This window comes from Scomber scombrus, chromosome 21 (assembly GCF_963691925.1).
Source record: "Scomber scombrus chromosome 21, fScoSco1.1, whole genome shotgun sequence".
NCBI lineage: Eukaryota > Metazoa > Chordata > Actinopteri > Scombriformes > Scombridae > Scomber > Scomber scombrus.
The window spans coordinates 24050653-24069629 of NC_084990.1; the positions used below are offsets into that span (position 1 = coordinate 24050653).

The 18977-nt window shown below is 40.5% G+C and overlaps 2 protein-coding genes across 2 annotated transcripts in view; both read right to left on the reverse strand.

Moving 5' to 3' along the window:
• The window catches only part of LOC134003423 (microfibril-associated glycoprotein 4-like), a 274046-nt gene that overhangs the window by 128586 nt on the left and 126483 nt on the right, over window positions 1–18977 (reverse strand). The window lies entirely within an intron of this gene.
• Window positions 4903–17460, reverse strand: LOC134003810 (neoverrucotoxin subunit alpha-like). Its single transcript, XM_062443160.1, has 9 exons — window positions 17341–17460; window positions 17017–17094; window positions 16037–16128; window positions 15784–15948; window positions 15233–15317; window positions 10744–10824; window positions 8433–8532; window positions 6101–7570; window positions 4903–5435 (listed from the first exon to the last, which is right to left on the reverse strand). The coding sequence occupies exons 1-9, from the start codon at window positions 17458–17460 to the stop codon at window positions 4903–4905; spliced, it is 2724 nt and encodes a 907-aa protein (XP_062299144.1).

Here is an 18977-nt window from a genome sequence, read left to right on the forward strand (position 1 = left end):
CCCTCCACGAGAATCTCCAAGGCTATACTATTAATAAAGAACACGTCCAACCAACATTTATACCACTTGCTTACTCTCTCTATCTCATTCATGGTTACCCTGCACACTCTGATCTCTCCCATCAATCTACTCATTTTTGTGTAGCCGATCTTAATTTAATTAATTATTCAGGCGTTACAAAGCTTTCATGGTCATAAATAATAAAAAAAAACGAACTGCAGTTTCATTTCTTTGCTTGTTCTTGAATTAACGTAGAATGGAGCAAAGACTCCTGGGATAGCAGGTCAAGTCTATTTTCGGAAATGTAGGGGGATATAATGGCCACGTCTAATGGCATCACCCTAAAGATACGTCAGACAGACAGAGAAAGCGACCAAATTCGAGCGAAATATTTTTGACAGTTAAATTAACGTGATTGCTTGCATTGTTGTGACATCATGGAAGGCAAGATGGATGGTGGAGGGCTGGTGGAGGGCTGGGCCGGTCAGAATTCTCCCGGTGGCTTTTAGTGCCCCACTCCGCCCCTGAAGACTGAAGCTTAAAAGCAACGATCTCAACATCACTGAACATAGAAAATCTCGACTCTCATGAATTATTTAACAATTACATATCTTTATATTTTGATTATTAATTTGAGTTATTTCAGCGTTGTGTCTGATAAATCACACAGCCTTAAAAAATAAAATTAAAGCTTAACTGATTTACACATGTAACAGAATTTCTAGCTCTCTGATTGGATGTTAGTTGCTGAAATGCATCTCGGGAGTTGTAGTTAACTTCCAATATTTTTTAATGTCTTATGTTTTATAACGTATGCAGTAATGCGTTTACATAGAGATACTTATTAAATTACAGTTCAGCAAGTGTTGTTTTTTATATTTCTTTTCCTAGGATGGTTAAGTCATGATCTTACCCTTCCTACTCATGACTTTACCATCCTAGGAAAATGGAGGGAGTTATGACATCTAGCAAATCATCTGTGGAGTTTAGCAGCTGATAGAAAGTTTAGTTTCTCTGTTGTTCTTCTCACCGGCAGACAAACACACAAGAGTATCCAAACAGGGAGTTCAGATGCTGATCGAATGTTTCAGTCTTTAAATCAGAGAGGAGAAAACATCTTCTTTCCTTCCTCCATCCCCCTTCCTTCCTTCCTTCCTCCCTCCTTTTCTTCCTTCTTTCTCCCTTCCTCTGTGGAAGTATGGAAGGAAGGGGGGAAGAAGGAAGGAAAGGAGGGAGGAAGGAAGGAAGGTATGGAAGGAAGAAAGGGAGGAAGGAAGGACAGAGGACTGTGTTGCACCAACAGCAGCTGTCATCATGTGTCTGTGCAGCTATTTATAGTCATCTTATTAATACATCACAAAGACTCATAAACCAGCAGCAGTGATGTTTGTGTCCATGTGGTTTAGTTTAAATTTAACTAAACAGTAAATTGTCAATAAAACACCATATCAACTAGTTTGGCATGATCTTACATTATAACTTTATATTAAATAAAGGTAATGGAATACAATTGTTCTAAATATTACATTTACTCTGGTTACCATGGAGACCAGGAAACATTTACATGTTTTAAATGAAGTCATTATTAGTATAAGTCCACTTAAATACACTGTAGGTGATAAAATATGTAATATTTATCATTCTTTTGTGGTTACACCATTTGACATTTTCAGGAGCATTCAGTCTTACTTTTGGTAAAAAATGGTGCAAATGTCTGAGAGAGAAGCTGATTTAAAAATATCTGTCTGTTCTCGTGCTGCGTTCATGTGACGGCGGTCACAGAAAGGTCAAAATGATCAGATGATCAGAGAGGTGAACATACTGCTCCTGCTTTAAATGTCAGCGTTTATCTGTCCGTCCTGCAGGGAGGCAATGACCTCAAGGCTGAAATAGCCCGAACACACACACACACACACAGACACACACACAGAGAGAGAGAGACAGACACACACACACACACACACACACACACACACACACACACACACACACACACACACACACACACACACAGAGACACACACACAGAGAGAGAGAGACAGACACACACACACACACACACACACACACACACACACACACACACACACACACACACACACACAGAGACACACAATTGGTGGACTGGAGGGGCGTCAGCAGTCACACACATTTACCCAACCCTGCTAACCCATCTCCTTCACATAGAGTTGATCAGGTTATTGATCAGGTTGGTGAATGTTGGTCCACTCCTCCTCTATGGCTGTGTGAAGTTGCTGGATATTGTTAACAGGCCACAATCAACAACCTGATCAACTCTATGTGAAGGAGATGGGTTAGTAGGGTTAGGCACCAGATACTGACTGGTTTTCTGACCACTGAATAGCTGACTTCCTGTTGGAGTTCGGGTATGGCTCCAAGAGACTTTTTTGTGAGTCTTAACATGATACACATGCACACAAGTTTTCATTCATTTGCCTAGGGGGCACTGCAGAGCCATTTTTACCATATTTGAGTTTTGGGCAGGCGGGGAGTTCCGGTCCTCTGAAATGAGGCCAACACGGAAGTAACTTAAAGCTGCGTTCTATCAAAAGGCCACCAGGGGGCGACCGTTTTGGTGTCAAAAGGACTTCCGTCTCTATACAAGTCAATGGAGAATTCACCAACTTCTCACTTGATTTCTAACCTCAGTAAACGTTTTCAAAATGTGTTTATGGTCTCAATCGCTAGTTTAAAGCCTTCTTCAATGCAGTATGATGTTCATTTGGGACATATTGGCCTCCTTGATTTTATATGTGACGATAAAGCAGGGTATGCATTAGGGCGTGGCTACGTGGTGATTGACAGGTTGATTGGTTCACAGGTTCAGGAGGGAGCCTCATGCTCCTCCTGATGCCCATATAAGTAGAATCCCTGTTTTTATTTTTCCCAGCATGCACCTGAAATTTTCAAGATGGCGCTGCTCAGATCCGATACTATTGACCTCCGAGCAGCAGTCCACAAACCAATGGGTGACGTCACGGATGTTACGTCCATTTCTTATATACAGTCGATGCTCTGAACTGGATTTTCTAACAAACAGGAAACAACCAAGCTGCACACAGTGGTCAACTCAGGACTTCACTTTATTGGTGTTGTTCAGATGTTCAGCAGGTGTTACAGAAATGTGACGATATCACAATCCAGGAGAGCTTCAGCTCTATAAACATCAGCAAGACTCTCAACACCTCAGAACACGTTAAAGACAATGTTGTGACTGCAGCATCAGATCACCACAGTGAGATTGACTAGTTGATATTTTGGCAATATAGATCATTTAAACACATTATCTTTTTACCTTCCGTTTTTTGTTTTTTTAATGTTTTAATGGAAAACAAAACAGCAACAATTTAACCTTAAAAAACAGACAAAACTTTGCCACCTCTAACTGCTAATGTCCTTAATGAGAGAGTGGTGTTGCAGTTTCAACAATATGAAATAAAACAAAAACAACTTCAAAATTAAATTGAGTGTCCCACTACATCTGAAAATAAAGATACATAAAAACTTCCTTCCTGCTCCTTTTTGGTTTTTGTCTCCAACTTTACAAGAATAAATGGAACCTCCTGTACATCTAAAAAGATTTGATGGTAATCTACAGGCATGTAATCACTGACATATTGTGTTTACATTACCAGATACCCAAATAATGGCTTTGCATGAGCTTAATTAATGTGTAATGTTGCAAATACTCAATATATTCATACTTCTCTTACAAATAACAGTAATAAAAACAACAAATAGAAAGTAATAAAAACACAAAATCAGATTATGCAATATTTTCTGTGGATGGCACCATGGAGACATGATGTCCTATAAACCATGAAGCCACAATACAAGAATATTCAGTTTTCCATTACAAGTGTTATCAGATGACAATTCACCTCAAGATTAATACCACAAAGATTTAGAGATGCTAAATGCAAAATTCTAACAGGTGAAAAGAAAAGAAAAAAACATGTTATTTACTATGAAACAGTGAAGGTTTAATAGTAAGTTTGAATGTGGCCCTTCAAATATATGAGTATGAGTAGCTGTTTGTATATTTGACCCAGGCGGGGAGTTCTGGTCCTCTGAAATGAGGCCAACGCGGAAGTAACTTAAAACTGCATTCTATCAAAAGGCCACCAGGGGGCGACCGTTTTGGTGTCAAAAGGACTTCCGTCTCTATACAAGTCAATGGAGAATTCACCAACTTCTCACTTGATTTCTAACCTCAGTAAACGTTTTCAAAATGTGTTTATGGTCTCAATCGCTAGTTTAAAGCCTTCTTCAATGCAGTATGATGTTCATTTGGGACATTTTGGCCTCCCTGATTTTATATGTGACGATAAAGCAGGGTATGCATAAGGGCGTGGCTACGTGGTGATTGACAGGTTGATTGGTTCACAGGTTCAGGAGGGCGCCTCATGCCCCTCCTGATGCCCATATAAGTAGAATCCCTGTTTTTATTTTTCCCGGCATGCACCTGAAATTTTCAAGATGGCGCTGCTCAGATCCGATACTATTGGCCTCCGAGCAGCAGTCCACAAACCAATGGGTGACGTCACGGATCTTACGTCCATTTCTTATATACAGTCTATGATTTGACCACAGACTCAACTGAGAAGCAGGTTTTGCATCAGAATTAATATATGAAGAAATAATAAAATGTGAATATAAGATTTATAATGGTGTAAAACACCCAGATAAGTAATACAAAAACAGAATGAGCCTTGCTATGATTAAAACAGTTTCTGTAATACTTTTTAAAAACTGAGTACTTTCTTTTTTGCACTGCATGTTGGACAACATCGTGCATGTGCAAAAGCCTTACGAAGTACAAAAAAATCAATGTACTGCAACTACAAGCTGTGTGCAAAATGTGGCTCTTGCTGCTCCTGTTTAAAACCGACACAGGCTCACATAGTTTGCCTTCACCCAGATTGCTGGATAAACATGCTCAGTGAATGTGGTGTTGAAGGTGTGCAGGTGTGTCAGTGTGTTAGAGGAGACTCTGTAGAAGGACAAAGTGCCAGCAGGCCAGTCCAGATACACTCCAATTCGGTTGTGGTCATCTGCGGGAAGAGGGCCGAAACGCTGTTTACCATCATGCCATGCCTGGAACCCTTGATTGAAGCCAAAGTACCAGGACAAGGCGTTATGTCCAAGCCTGCTCAATACACCACCTTTTTTCCTCTCTATTCCCTTGTATGTAACAGCCACTCCAACATCATCAAAGTGACCATTACTGAACTCTACCTCCCAGTAATGGCGCCTGTGTAGATTCTCTTCGCACAATATCTGGGGTTGTGTGTCAAACCTGTCGGGTAGATCAGGATACACCTGCCGTCTTCCATAGGCCACCTTTTTGTTTTTCTCAGACAGATTGAGGTTATTGTTTGCTGTGTCTGGGTCCATAGTGAGATCACAGGCATCTAATGGAGAGATCAAAACACCATCTGTTATTAATCATCCTCATCATCACTCTATAATTTACAACACCACACACATATAATGTTATGTTATTATGAACTTTCCGTGACATTTTTATGTACACATTTGCTGTAGTAATTTTTTTATCATATTTATAGCGTAAAGTCTTTAGCTACAGTTTACAAGCCAACAAGTATTAATGCATGTCTTCATGTCTTGTTTCTAAGTCATACTCAAAATGAAGCTTGTGACTGTTATACCCTGTTTATATCTGTCGTTAACATGCGTCTCAGGTGATCCAATCACAAGTGGACAGCCAAGACACACTGCTGTTCACACCTGTCTTAATCATTCGTCTCCAGCTAACCACTTGTGTCCAGATTTTGTTGCTGCTTACATCGCTTCTGCTAAAAGGTCAAACAGCCACACTAATAAAAATATTTCAATAACACATTAGTGTTTACACTACAAAAGGTATTTGGTCAGATGTGTCCCAGACCACCTTGGCAAATGGTTTGAGAGATCAGATCACAATGCATCTTGGAGGTCCTTCACACTTGTATTTAGTGCTGTCCACTTATGATCAGATCACCTGAAACGCAGGTTAATACCAGGTGTTTGATGCCCAGTCAGGTTTTTATAGGAGAAACAACCAAAAATGACTTACACCAGATTAAATCTCTTCTGTCTCTTACAGCCCTCACATCAGGTATGTCAGGCTGTGTGAAATCATCAGACACCAGTTTGCCGTCCTTGTAATGGTAGATGGTTGCTACTGTGTATTTCTCATTTGGTAAGGCTGCTACAAGGAAAGAGAATCTCTTGTTGTTCTTCAGGCCTTTGACAACATCATGGAAAGCTTTGGCTTTCTCTTTCATTTCGGCTAGCATTTCATCTGAGAAGTCCCTGTACTCTTCATTGGTACTTTCTGATTCAGGCGAATCCAAATGGTTGGACATCGCATCAAGACAGGGGTCAGCACTTCCCAGGGAGGTGAAGACAAAGCAGAGAGCATCTTCTACACCTGGAGCAAGAAGCTCCTTTTCTACCTCTGATTGATCTTGGACAATCTTTGTGTTTGTTTCCTTCATCAAGCCTAGACAGAACATGATGGCATTGATCTCTCCCTCTTTATGATCCATCCACTTGGTTAGTTTTTCATGACTGAATGGTGACTTGTCTCGGCCTTCAAAGTGTTTTTCCAATGAGCTCACAGCTAGTTTACCTGCACGGATGGAGGGTAATGTCTGTTTAACTGTTTGCTGAAGCTTAGATATGTAATCGTTGCATAATTCTTGGAACTTTTTCAACTTTTCATTAATTTGTGGAAGTTTCTTGACCTCTTCATCTGTCAGATAATCGTTGCATCTCATTTCCATTTGTCTTAAATCTTCTACAGCTTTTTCAACTTTCCTCACTGGTCCAACAGCGATCTCACTCATCAACTGTTCAGCTTTAGAGTCGAAATGTGGTAGTGGCGTCAACCAGACCTTCAGTGGAACAGAATTATGTCTTGTTTCTCCCAGCAGCTTTGGAAGCTGTGTGTAGGTATTCACTGCTTCTTCAAATGTTGAAGGATTGCTGTCAAGGATAAAGTCACCATAGAATTTGCAGGAATATTTGTTTGTCAGGGCTTTTTCTTCATCTGTGAGCTGGATTTGAGCGTTCATCGCACAATCACATCGTGGAATCTTACTCATCACAGCTTCCATGCTGGCATGGATGGCGTTCACTCTTGCAGATTCTAACTTCTCACTGTCAAATACAAACACAGCATTTGCTCCATAAAGGATGCCAGTGACCACATGTGTTGCTGAGCTCCTCTCAATAAGATCTTTCTGTTGCTCGTCCATGTTTGCAGGTGGAGTCAACTTCAACTGCTTGAACTTGGTGGTAGCTTTGTACTTAAGTGTTACTCTGCTCTGATTTTTGAATTTCTTCTTATCATTCAGGTACTTGGCAGATCCTCTAACTTCAAACAGTCCACCCAGGAAACCGGCCTTCAGAGAAGCATCAACATTCAGCAGAGAAGACTTGGAATCAGTGGTGTCAGCTGCCAAGCTCTGAAGCTCACATTTGGGTTGCTGGGCTTCAGTTGTGTTCTTCTGTAGAGTTTCTTCATCCCACAACATTACACCTGCAGAAATTAACAACAATGTGTTAAAGCAGAAAAAGAACCATTTCGTTTGGTGTCCAAATCTAACGAAAGCAGAGTAGAGGTTTCTTACACAACCTACTGCAACAAGGTGCCCCTGTCTGGGATGATGATTGGCCTGAAGTCACATGACCATATACCCAACCCATCTTGGTAGATACCCCATTGGCTGATAAATATGTACACTTTGCACATATTTAAAAAGTGAAAGCCTGTGTTATTTGTACACCACTGGTTGAGAATGAGTTGTGCAGTGAGATGAACATATTGTGATAGTGATGACTTGAGTTCTAGCTCACCAGTTTTTCTGTATGTGCAGATACAGTAATGCTGATACAGATACAGGAATTAGACTTTTATATCAGTGCCTTTCAGTATGGAGTTTACATGTTCTGTCCATGTTCCTCCCACAGACCAAAAACATGCAGGTTGATTAGTGTCTTTAAAATGTCTGTAGGTTTGAATGCAAGTGACTGGCTGTCTATCTCTATATGTGTCTGTCCTGTGACTGACAGGCTGCACCCTGCCTCTCATCCAGTAAAATACTTTGAATTGTCTAGAAAAAACATTAAAATACACATAAAATAACAGAGGAAGCATTACTATGATTGTTTTTAAAGTGATTAAACACAAAGCAAGAGCTCTATAAGCAGGCTTCCACTGTCCCAAAGAGATAATATACTGTTCCTTAAATTATTCGCGGAGTGTAGGAATCAATGTCTTTTCATTTGCGCAGCACAACATTCAAATCTGTATTCCAGTTAATACATTTGATAACTTTTCTGTCCCATTAAATGATTTGAGTAAGTAATTATATTATTCTGCTGTACACATCAAACTCTACCTGGGATCAGTTCATCTTTCCAGGCATCATAGAGCATCCCTAAGGTGAAGGGTCGACCCAGCGCAGGTATTTCCATCTTGTTTGAAGGGATTTCTTCAACCTGTTGAGGAACACGAAACAACACAGATCAAACCAATTATATACAGTTAGCTAGTTTAGTCCAGTGGTTCCCAACCTAGGGGTGGGGCCCCTCCAAAAGGTCAGCAGATAAATGTGAGGGGTGGTGAGATGATTGATGAGAGAGGAAAGAAGAAAAAAAGCATGTGAGAAGTTTAGAGGGAAAAATCACTATTTGGTGGAGCTGTTAACAACTCATAGACATCTGATATGTGAGCTGACTACACACTGCTTTTTGTATGACGTCAAAAGACAAAAAGGTTGGAAACCACTGGTTTCATCTTTAACAATGTGTTGTATTATAAAAGCTTGTTATATTATTCATTGTGTCAAATCTTCATCTGAAAAAAAATAATAATAACAAATAACTTTATTTATAGAGCACCTTTCATACAAGGGATGTAGCTAAAAAAAATAAAAATAAAAATACAATGCAATAAAACAACAGCAAATAAACACATAGAAATAAAATAATACATTTAGACATTAAGTAAAAATAAGTTAAAGTCTGTGTAAAGTAAGAATAAATATGTGTTCTGAGTTTGACATACCACAGAAAAGTGTGTTGTTAACCACCCTGCCAAATTTGAATGATTAAAAAAATCGCCAAATATATGAAATTAGGCTTCAAAGTTGTGTAAAAATCAGCCTATTTGTCTGCTCCCTAACGCTGTGGGGGTGCCCGCTGAGTTCGCTGAAGCCTCGCCCCCTACCAAGTGTCACCTGTCAATCAAAGTCACCACCTCTACCAGAAACATGGACGCTAGGTCTGAGAGCTTTCTGCTGCTAACTCAGCTGCTAGATCGGCGGCTAACTTGGCTGCTAACTCGGCGGCTAACTCAGCTAACTGGCTACCTGTAGACTGTAGTAGTAGTGTGCGCTGAATGTATTTATACCTCTACAGCAGCAGGGGCGGGTTTATGCTCCGGTGTGTAACCATGCTATTGGTGATTTTCAGACCCGCCCATTAAATCCAGACACAGAAATCTTGAAACACAGTTTGTGAAGCCTAGCTCCACAATTCAAATCTAAATGGTTGAAATGCTTTTTACACCTTTTTTAGAAATACATTTATGACCATATTCTCTCCAATAGTGACACAACTTTAAGACAGTGCCAAACAGCCCAACCCAGTTCTTAAGGCGATCTATAAGAGTACCATGGTCAATTGTTTCAAACACTGAATTTAAAAGAATCAGCACAGAGACCTTATTAGCATCAGTGTTAATTCTGAGGTCACTGAAAACTTCAACAAGGACCGTTTCCGTGCTGTGGTTAGCCCTGAAGCCTGATTTGAATGTTTCAAGAATGTATTTTTCACTCAGGAAGATATTACTCTGGTTAAAAGAGCTTTCTAGTTACTTGGTTTGGTGGTAAAGTACTGGAGAGACGGTCGAGGCAACAGGAAGTCGATTTACTCTCCGATACGATTTTGCAGAGTTAAGGTTCTGTAGTCATTTGAAATTTTGACTTGACAGCCTCTTTTTCTTTTGGCTGACCATCAGCTGTGAGGGCTAGCAACAATGTATTCTATAATAGATATCACACTATTGTAAAATTGTCACACATTCAGCAAGAGATGCTTGACTGAGATATGAGCAGGCTTCAACAGTTATTTACAGTTTTAAGTAACTAAAAATAATAATAACAGTAATATTAATAACTTTTTATATAGCACTAACCCTAACCCTTTTTGAGTTGTGGCACAATTTCCTGTCCTTCAAACAAGTCTGAAAACATCCAGAGATGAGCTTTAATCTCTATAATAAACGTATACTCTGACTCATCATAGACTACAGTCGAAGAGCCAGGTTTGTCCTTACCTTGTGTAGGTGTGCAGATCAGAGTCCTCTTTACTTCTAAGTGGAGCTTCCAGTCTGATGAACTGTGATAGTGTGAAGTTACTTATATACCAGTCTCTACACTACTAATCACAGCCATATAAGGAGCCACATAGAGATATGCTTGCTTATGTGGTTGTAATCTGTTTTTTTAATTCTGCTGTGGTTTTTCTTACATGCAGCAATTCACATGAAAGATGTGGGGAGCAGTTTATATGAAAGATGTGGGGAGCGATTCACATGAAACGAAACAAGATACTCCTTTATGAGCACACATTCCTTTATGAATAATTAAGAAGTTAGTTTGTAAAATAAAGTCTCTGAATGTGATTTTTTTTTCGCCTACAAATAACCTGAAATGTCCAAAAGCTGGAGAGACTGTCCACCATGTTAAAGGAGAGGATGGAGGAGCAGTGGTGGTGAAGAGTCTCCATCTGAGAAAAAGAGAGTCCACACTGTAAGATGAGATGTAAAACTGTCGAGTGTTGCTCTTCTCAGACTCAGGTGAGAAATCCTTTGTTTGGCGTTGGATTTCCTGCTTTGAGCCTCCGGACTGTCCACCTATAGTCCTTTAACACTGTCTTTCTATCTGTCTACCTCTCAATTAGTTTGTGTGCTCAGCTGCTTCAGTGTGTGTCTCTGTGTCAGCTTTTCATGTGTGGTTGGAAAGAAATGATTGTATGAAAATCTAAAAGGTTTACGTGCTTAACCACCACGTTTGTGCATCTGAACGTTGTGTTCCTGAGTGAAAGAGGAACAGGTGTGGTTGAATGGAACCACATACAGATTAATCTAACACGTCCTCACAATTAAACCAACACAAAGGTTGATTTACTGCACGCTCAAGAATGACACGTAGTACCATTTTCCAATAAGCCACATCTATCGGGATGAATTGTAAAAAAAAACTTAAAAATCAGTTTTTATGGTGGGACAACACTCTGGTTGAAATCTGGTTATGTTTAGGCAAAAACCACTTGGTTAGAGTTATAGAAAGATCATCAAATGATCACTTAATTCATGGTGTGGGTTAAACTTACTACTTACTGCGGGGGCGGCTGTGGATCAGGAGGTAAATCGGGTCGTTCTCTAATCAGAAAAGTGACAGTAATAGGAAGGATTTCTGGAACCGGGCAGGAAAAGACAAATTGAGGCTACAATGGTGAAGTTTATTTGACGAGGTCAGGTGAAAGATGTTTCTCTCCTTATCATACCAAGACCACGCTTTAGTGAATATAAATACACCATTTTAAAGGACGTGCACACATTAAGACCTTCTATTATACCTTATTCTATTCATATGGTGAGAGCCTCAAAGTCCATCTCATTCTCACACATTAAGTCATCTTCCAAACACCAAAACATATTAATCACACAAAATTAACATTCTTTGTAGACACGTTTTCATCTTAAAGCAGGTCGTCCACTAATTGTGTTTGATTCCCAGCTCCTCCAGTCCACATGTCAATGTGTCCTTGGGCAAGATACTGAACCCCAGATTGCTCCCGATGGCCGATGAATGAATGAGTGAGAATGTTAGAGTCCCTCCTGGTGAGCAGGTTGGCACCCAGTGTGGTAGCTCCTGTCATCAGTGTATGAATATGTGTGAATGGATTAATGTGACATGTAGTATAAAAGCGCTTTGTGTGGTCAAAAGACTAGAAAAGTGCTATATAAGTAAGTTTACATCTTCCTTGGGAGCCTCTCATCACAATGCACATATGTGAAATCTAACTAACCTTTCAGACAGTTCGATCCCTGAATCCCCCAATCTGCATGTTGAAGTGTCTTTGACTGAGATAATGAACCCAAACAGATTATTGTAAATGTTATGTTCTCTTTATGTAATCCCTTAAACACAAATCCATTAATAACATTTTGTGTATTTACCACAGACCTGATTCACCTCCCTTAAGGTAATAACAGTAATTTTAATATTGAAAATAAGCTTTTGTGCCAGACGTCCATTTATTAATGTTCTTTGTCTCAATTTGTAATTTGCTTTGATGAAGGAGAGAAGAAGAAATGAAGTTATTCACTGGAAAGAAATATTACACAGGCAGACTTCCCCTTCCTGCCTTCTAACAATCATCTAACATACAGTCATTACTTTGGGATTTAATTAATTTAATCACACATGCTGCTGAAGTTAGATAAAGAATGAGAGAGTAGCTCCGACTACACGACCTGCCAGTAAAACACAATACAGAGTGTGTAGCTGCTGGGATGTGATAGGACAAATGGACACACACACACACACACACACACACACACACACACACACACACACACACACACACACACACACACATAGGCATGCCTAGTTAGATCTCTTATGTGTCAGAGTTAGAGTTAATTGACTCATTTTACACCATGAAGCATTCATTCTCAGGCCTGAATGAGTTAAAATGAAAACCACTGCAGTTAACAATGATGCAACACTTCTAACTAACAGGTCGACGTGCTTAGTGACAGTTATAGAAACCAGGTCTACGTGGTGCAGTGGTGCATGCTGACATCCTGTTCACTGCGTTTGGGTGTAACCACAGATTAATGCAACACGTCCTCACAACTAAACAGTCACATAGGTTGATTTACTGCACACTCAACAATGACCTGAGGGAGGGTTTTTTATGCTGAAGCTGACAGCAGGAAACTAATGGCACTTTTCCACACAGTTCTAGCACTACTCGACTCTACTCGTTTTTTTTTTTGTGTCTCCATCAGGGATAGTACCTGGTACCTGATACTTTTTTAGTACCTGCTCTGCCGAGGTTCCAAGCGAGCCGAGCCGATACTAAATGTGACGTCAACAGACTGCCGGCCACTGATTGGTCAGAGAGTGACATCACTGGAAGAGTCATGAGCCGTCCCACACAAGAATCAAACCCGGCATTTTTAAATACCAACAACAGCGTTACAGAGATTGGTTTCTCTTCTCTTGCTTTGTGTGAGACAGAAAGCCTCATACAGCAGCAAGTACACCATCACCTCCATGTCCTCCATTGTTTATGTGTTTTGTGTCGCGTATAAAATGAAGTCACGGCAGTTTCGCGGAGCCGTGCTATGACGACCCCGCCCACGTTGAGTAGGTACTTTTTTGTAATGGAAAAGGTTCCTGGAACCGTGTCCAGTCGAGTCGAGCCGAGTAGTGCTAGAACTGTATAGTGGAAAAGCGCCATAACATCCCATCCAGGTTCCAGTTTCACTATTTTACACATTATTTCTTATTAGTATTATTAGTAGTATTAAGCAGAGTCAGAACAGCATAATCTTTTTCTCCGTTGCTCTTATATGCAAACTGCAGTGGATCACCCAGGTGAAAATTATAATTTCAATCATCAGTTTTTAGTTTAAATGACAAAGACCTGACCTCGGACATAGTAGTTTGCCAAAGGACAATAACTAAAGATCTGCCTACTTGCTTTTTTCTCACAGTCCTCGTTAGTGATTGAACACACAATCCTCTTGAAAATCAGAGTAATGGATATTCTACACATACATTCACCCTGTAAACATCACTGACTCTAAAATAAAATTTATTAAACATAATACATATAACATTAAAATGATCTGGAGCTCCTGTCAGTGTTCGGGTTTCCTGAAGCAGCACAGAATTGGGTAGATGATATCAAACGCTTTGTAGATGTCAGCTTGCGTTCTACCTCCTGAAATTTAACAGAAACACTTTAAAATTAGAAATGTATCTGTAAAGACTATTTCAAAATGTAGCTGACAAATGTTCTGCAGAGCCAAAAAAAGTAAAACAAAGATGATAAATTCAGGAAAGAGCACCAGAGAGAAAGAGTGGATCATCAGATATTCTGTATTTACATTCAGATATAATGAAACGTGTCAGCAGCAGATAAACACAACCGTCCATCCAGTCCACAAAACGCTGTGACTAATAGGATCTCTAGATTCTCCTCAATAACTGTGATAGCTTCTTAATGATCTACCCAAAGACCTCTAATACGTTCCTACAAGACCCCTAGAACAAAGTAAAAGGAACACAAGAACTATCTAAAAGACTCAAAGAGACGGATCTCTTGAACCTCCTCAATGAACCCTTGAACTTTCCAAAAGGCTTGAATCATTTAATCAATTGATGTCAGTCTTCTGACAGTTGATTGGTTGAATCATGTGCTCTTGATCGGTTGGAACAAGAACCTGCAGCCACACGGCCCTTTGTGGAATAGTTTGGACATGCCTGCTCTAAAGCCTCCTTAATAACCTGAACCTCCTAAAGGAAAACTAGAACTACCTAGAGGGCCTACAGAAGCTCATCTGTGATCACTAACACCCTAAAACAACAGCAGAGCTATATAAAGGAAACCAAGAACCTTCTCAATCACCACAATAGAGGTAGACATTAGAATGGGCAAATGGCCTCCAGAACCTCCTTGTAGGTGACTAGAGCATTTTAAAGGAACACTACAATTACCCAGGGGACCAAGAGCCTCTTTAGTAAACTCTTAAAGGATAACTATCCAAAATAACCACCACGAGAACCTCCACAGATCCCTAGAACCTCCTAATGGTGCACCGGAAATATGTAAAGTGTCTCTAGAACCTTCTCAATGACCACAAGATCTCCAAAGGATCATTAGAACCAATTAAAGGGACTCCAGAACTTAATCAGAAACCACCAGAACCTTCTAAAGGAACACTTTACAAACCGCACAACCTCCACAATACTGTGCTTTTTCTGTGGTTTTCTGTTGATGAAAATGATATAGATGTGATTACTGACACAAATCAATTGCTCGTTGGTATTTCACCACCTGACCAATAAACTAGGAAGTGCAGACACAGGATAAACACAGCTTAGTTACCATTCACCGACGCCCGCCCGCTTGCAAAGACGGTCACACTGACGCCCGGCATCACTTTGTAGAAGAGGGCGGGAAACAGCTCGGGTTCATAACTGGAGAGTGAAACAAACACAAAACCAGACTCAGTATCTGTGGTTAGTTAGTTTATGGTCACAGGTCATTATATATGTGATTAATGAAGAAGGAAAGGTTGAGAAAGGTTGATTGGCAATGACCAAACAATTATTGACCAGTAAACATATTACAAAGCTGATCAACTCGGACCAAACAAGGTTCATACCCAATAGATTATGATAAACACAACTGGCAGCCACAGAAACCAGCAGTGAACCAACATCAATCAACAAAACTGTCTTGAAGCTACGTCGTCTTCTAAGTTTAAGAGATTGGGCATGATTCATAAAACTCATTTGAATTTTCTCATCTGACCCTCGGTAGCAAGAAGATTTCCGAAAAAAATGTATATTTCAATATCAGACAAACAAAATGAAGTAATCCTAAATAGTATAAAAAAAGGAAAGAAAGAGATAGATGTAACCATAGCTAGAGTCTCCTGACCTGCAGTGCATGCGGTGGGTCAGCGCGAGTTTCTCCAAATTGACTGGAAAGATTTTGCAACTGCCCACCATGGTCTGGATCTTGAAGTTCAGGAAGCGGACCGGGTGGCCAAGCTTCTGCACTATGCGGGCGAACCTCCTCGCTGCTATATACGACGACTCCTCACTGACAAACACAAGAGAGAGAGAGAGAGGAAGTTCATACAGCGTCCTGATAACTGTTTTAGTTTTAGTTTAGTTCAGATCAGACTGACCTTCTGGTTCCTGTACAGACCATATTCCCAGTTTTGTACATAAGCGCTGTGGCTCGTGGCTTACGTATCATCATGATGAGCGCCTGGAAAGACTGAAACAGAAGAGTGTAGGTCAAACTTTGCATCTATTGTACGTCATACAGCCCAAAAACATACAGCGTTAAACTGTTGTCTAAAGTTCCTCTGGAGGATATAAAAGCCTTAAAGAGACAGGAGCTAAAACGGCCTGTTAATAGACAGAGGCTTAACTGAGGGTAGGGCCGGGCAATATATTGAAATTATATCGATATCGTGATATTAGACTAGATATCGTCTTAGATTTTGGATATCGTAATATCGTGATATGTCATCAGAGTCGTCTTTTCCTGGTTTTAAAGCTGCATTACAGTAAAATATGTAATTTTCTGTATTACCAGACTGTTCTAGCTGTTCTGTTATTTACCTTTTTACTCACTTTGTCATTATATCCACATTACTGATGATTATTTATCAAAGATTTCATAGTGTAAATATTTGGTGAAAGCATCGACAGTCATCTCTGTAATATTGTAATATCGATATCGAGGTATTTGGTCTAAAATATTGTGATATTAGATTTTGTCCATATCGCCCAGCTCTAACTAAGCAGCTGCATAAAGGACCAGTACAAGATAAATAAGTAGTTTTTAACTGGAAATCATGTAAAGATATTCCAGTAGAGACACAGAATATTAATATAGAGCTGGAGATGTGAAGAGTTTGTGTCCTTTAACAACATCACGCGATCTAACGTAAACATGATACCAAAAAACCTCAAAACCAATGTTACAAAGTACTTTACACAAACATAGCAGAAAGTCATTAAAAAGACACACGGTCAGAATCAGTGGTTTGTACCTTTGGGTCGTACTTTACGTTCCAGGCTTTGCTAGCGATCGCTCTGAGGTCCAAATGACAACCCAGCTTCACCGTGGAGACGACGTTCCTGCACACAAACACACCGACACTGCATGGACGCTGACTTTTACAACAACACATAAATGTAGCATGAAAGGCTGCCTACTGAGGAGGATCGACTTCTATGATCAAAAGCTCCAGAACAGCTACTAAACTGACTCTGTGATGAGATCATGTTGGTCAACTACTGTTCCCAAGATCAAGAACGAACTTTCAAATCTAATTTTAATCCAACATGAGTTCAGAAAAGTGGAAACTTTAACGTCTGTGATCCAGAACAGCTGCTAAATGGACCTGGTGGTGACCTACTGTATGGTTAGGAAGGTTTCTGGTTTCTCAGGTGTCATTGGGGTCGAAGGGTCAACAACGGAGGCTGCTGAGGAATTCTGGGAGCTGTAGTCCAGACTGGTGCTGTCAGTGTCTGTTGGTTTAGTGTCAGCTGAAACAAACCAAAGATCATCATCACAGAACGCTCCTCTGCTCCTCATATCGATATGTCATCTGATCATTTTATATATAAAGAATTTATACATAAACATACATTTCTTGCACTGACCACTTAAATGTAGTTATCAAACACTTGCATGAAATTTTACAGTTTAAACATAAACTTTATTGTATAAAATGACATCAGTGCTCTGAAACAGTAAACTACACTCTGAATTTAATCATTATACATATCTAAAACTAACTAAATAAATAAAACATACATTAACCCTCCTGTTGTCCTCAGGTCAAGGAAGGACAGGAGGAAGGGAGGAGGAAGGGAGGAAAGAAGGAAGGAAGGAAGGACAGGAGTAAGGAGGGAGGGAGGGATGAAAGGAGGATGGAAGGAAGGAAGGAAGGAAGGAAGGACAGTAAAGGAGTAAGGACGGAGGGAGGGAGGAAAGGAGGATGGAAGGAAGGAAGGAAGGAAGGAAGGAAGGAAGGAAAGAAGGAAGGAAGGAAGGAAGGAAGGAAGGGAAAGGAATAAGGAGGGAGGAAGGAAGGAAGGAATGTGGGAAGGAAGGAAAGGAGTAAGGAGGGAGGGAGGAAGGAAAGGAGGAAGGAAGGAAGGAAGGAAAGAAGGAAGGAAGGAAGGAAGGAAGGAAAGGAGTAAGGAGGAAGGAAGGAGGGAATGTGGGAAGGAAGGAAGGAACGGAGTCAGGAGGGAGGGAAGAAGGAAAGGAGGAAGGAAGGAATGAAGGAAGGAAGGAAGGAAGGAAGGAAGGAAGGAAGGAAGGAAGGAAGGAAGGAAAGGAGTAAGGAGGGAGGGAGGGAGGAAGGAAAGGAGGGTGGAAGGAAGGAAGGAAGGAAGGGAAAGGAGTAAGGAGGGAGGAAGGAATGTGGGAAGGAAGGAAAGGAGTAAGGAGGGAGGGAGGAAGGAAAGGAGGAAGGAAGGAAGGAAGGAAGGAAAGGAGTAAGGAGGGAGGGAGGGAGGAAGGAAGGAAGGATGGAAGGAAGGAAGTGAGGAAAGAAGTATGGAAGGAGGAGGGAGCAAAGAAAGAGGGAAGGAGGGGAAGAGCGAAGGAAAAATTAAAGAAAGAGGGAGGAAGGAAGGAAAGAAGGAACAGTGGAAAGAGATGGAGGAGGACGACAGGAGGGTTAAATGCTCCATATAACTTAAAAAGATATCAGTAAATATCAGATAAGATATATACTGATATATCTGTGATAGGCTGATACTGGCTGTTGATTGAGCTTAAATCCAAATATCTCCTCATAAATCTGTTGGTGACGTCACAGATTTTCATTTCACATAGTTTAAGGATCCAGAATCCGGCTGCTGATGATCATAAAGACAAGAATCTCTAATGAAACCTGAGAAGTTCTGGTTCAACATGTCCATGAAGCTGACGTCCTGCTGGGGGCTCGGTTCTTCACTCGGTTCTTCCCTCACCTCCACCTCCTCCTTTATGTTTAAGGAGTCCTGGAGAGAGGGGGGGGGGGGGGGAGAGAGAGAGAGAGAGAGAGAGAGAGAGAGAGAGAGAGAGAGAGAGAGAGAGAGAGAGAGAGAGAGAGAGAC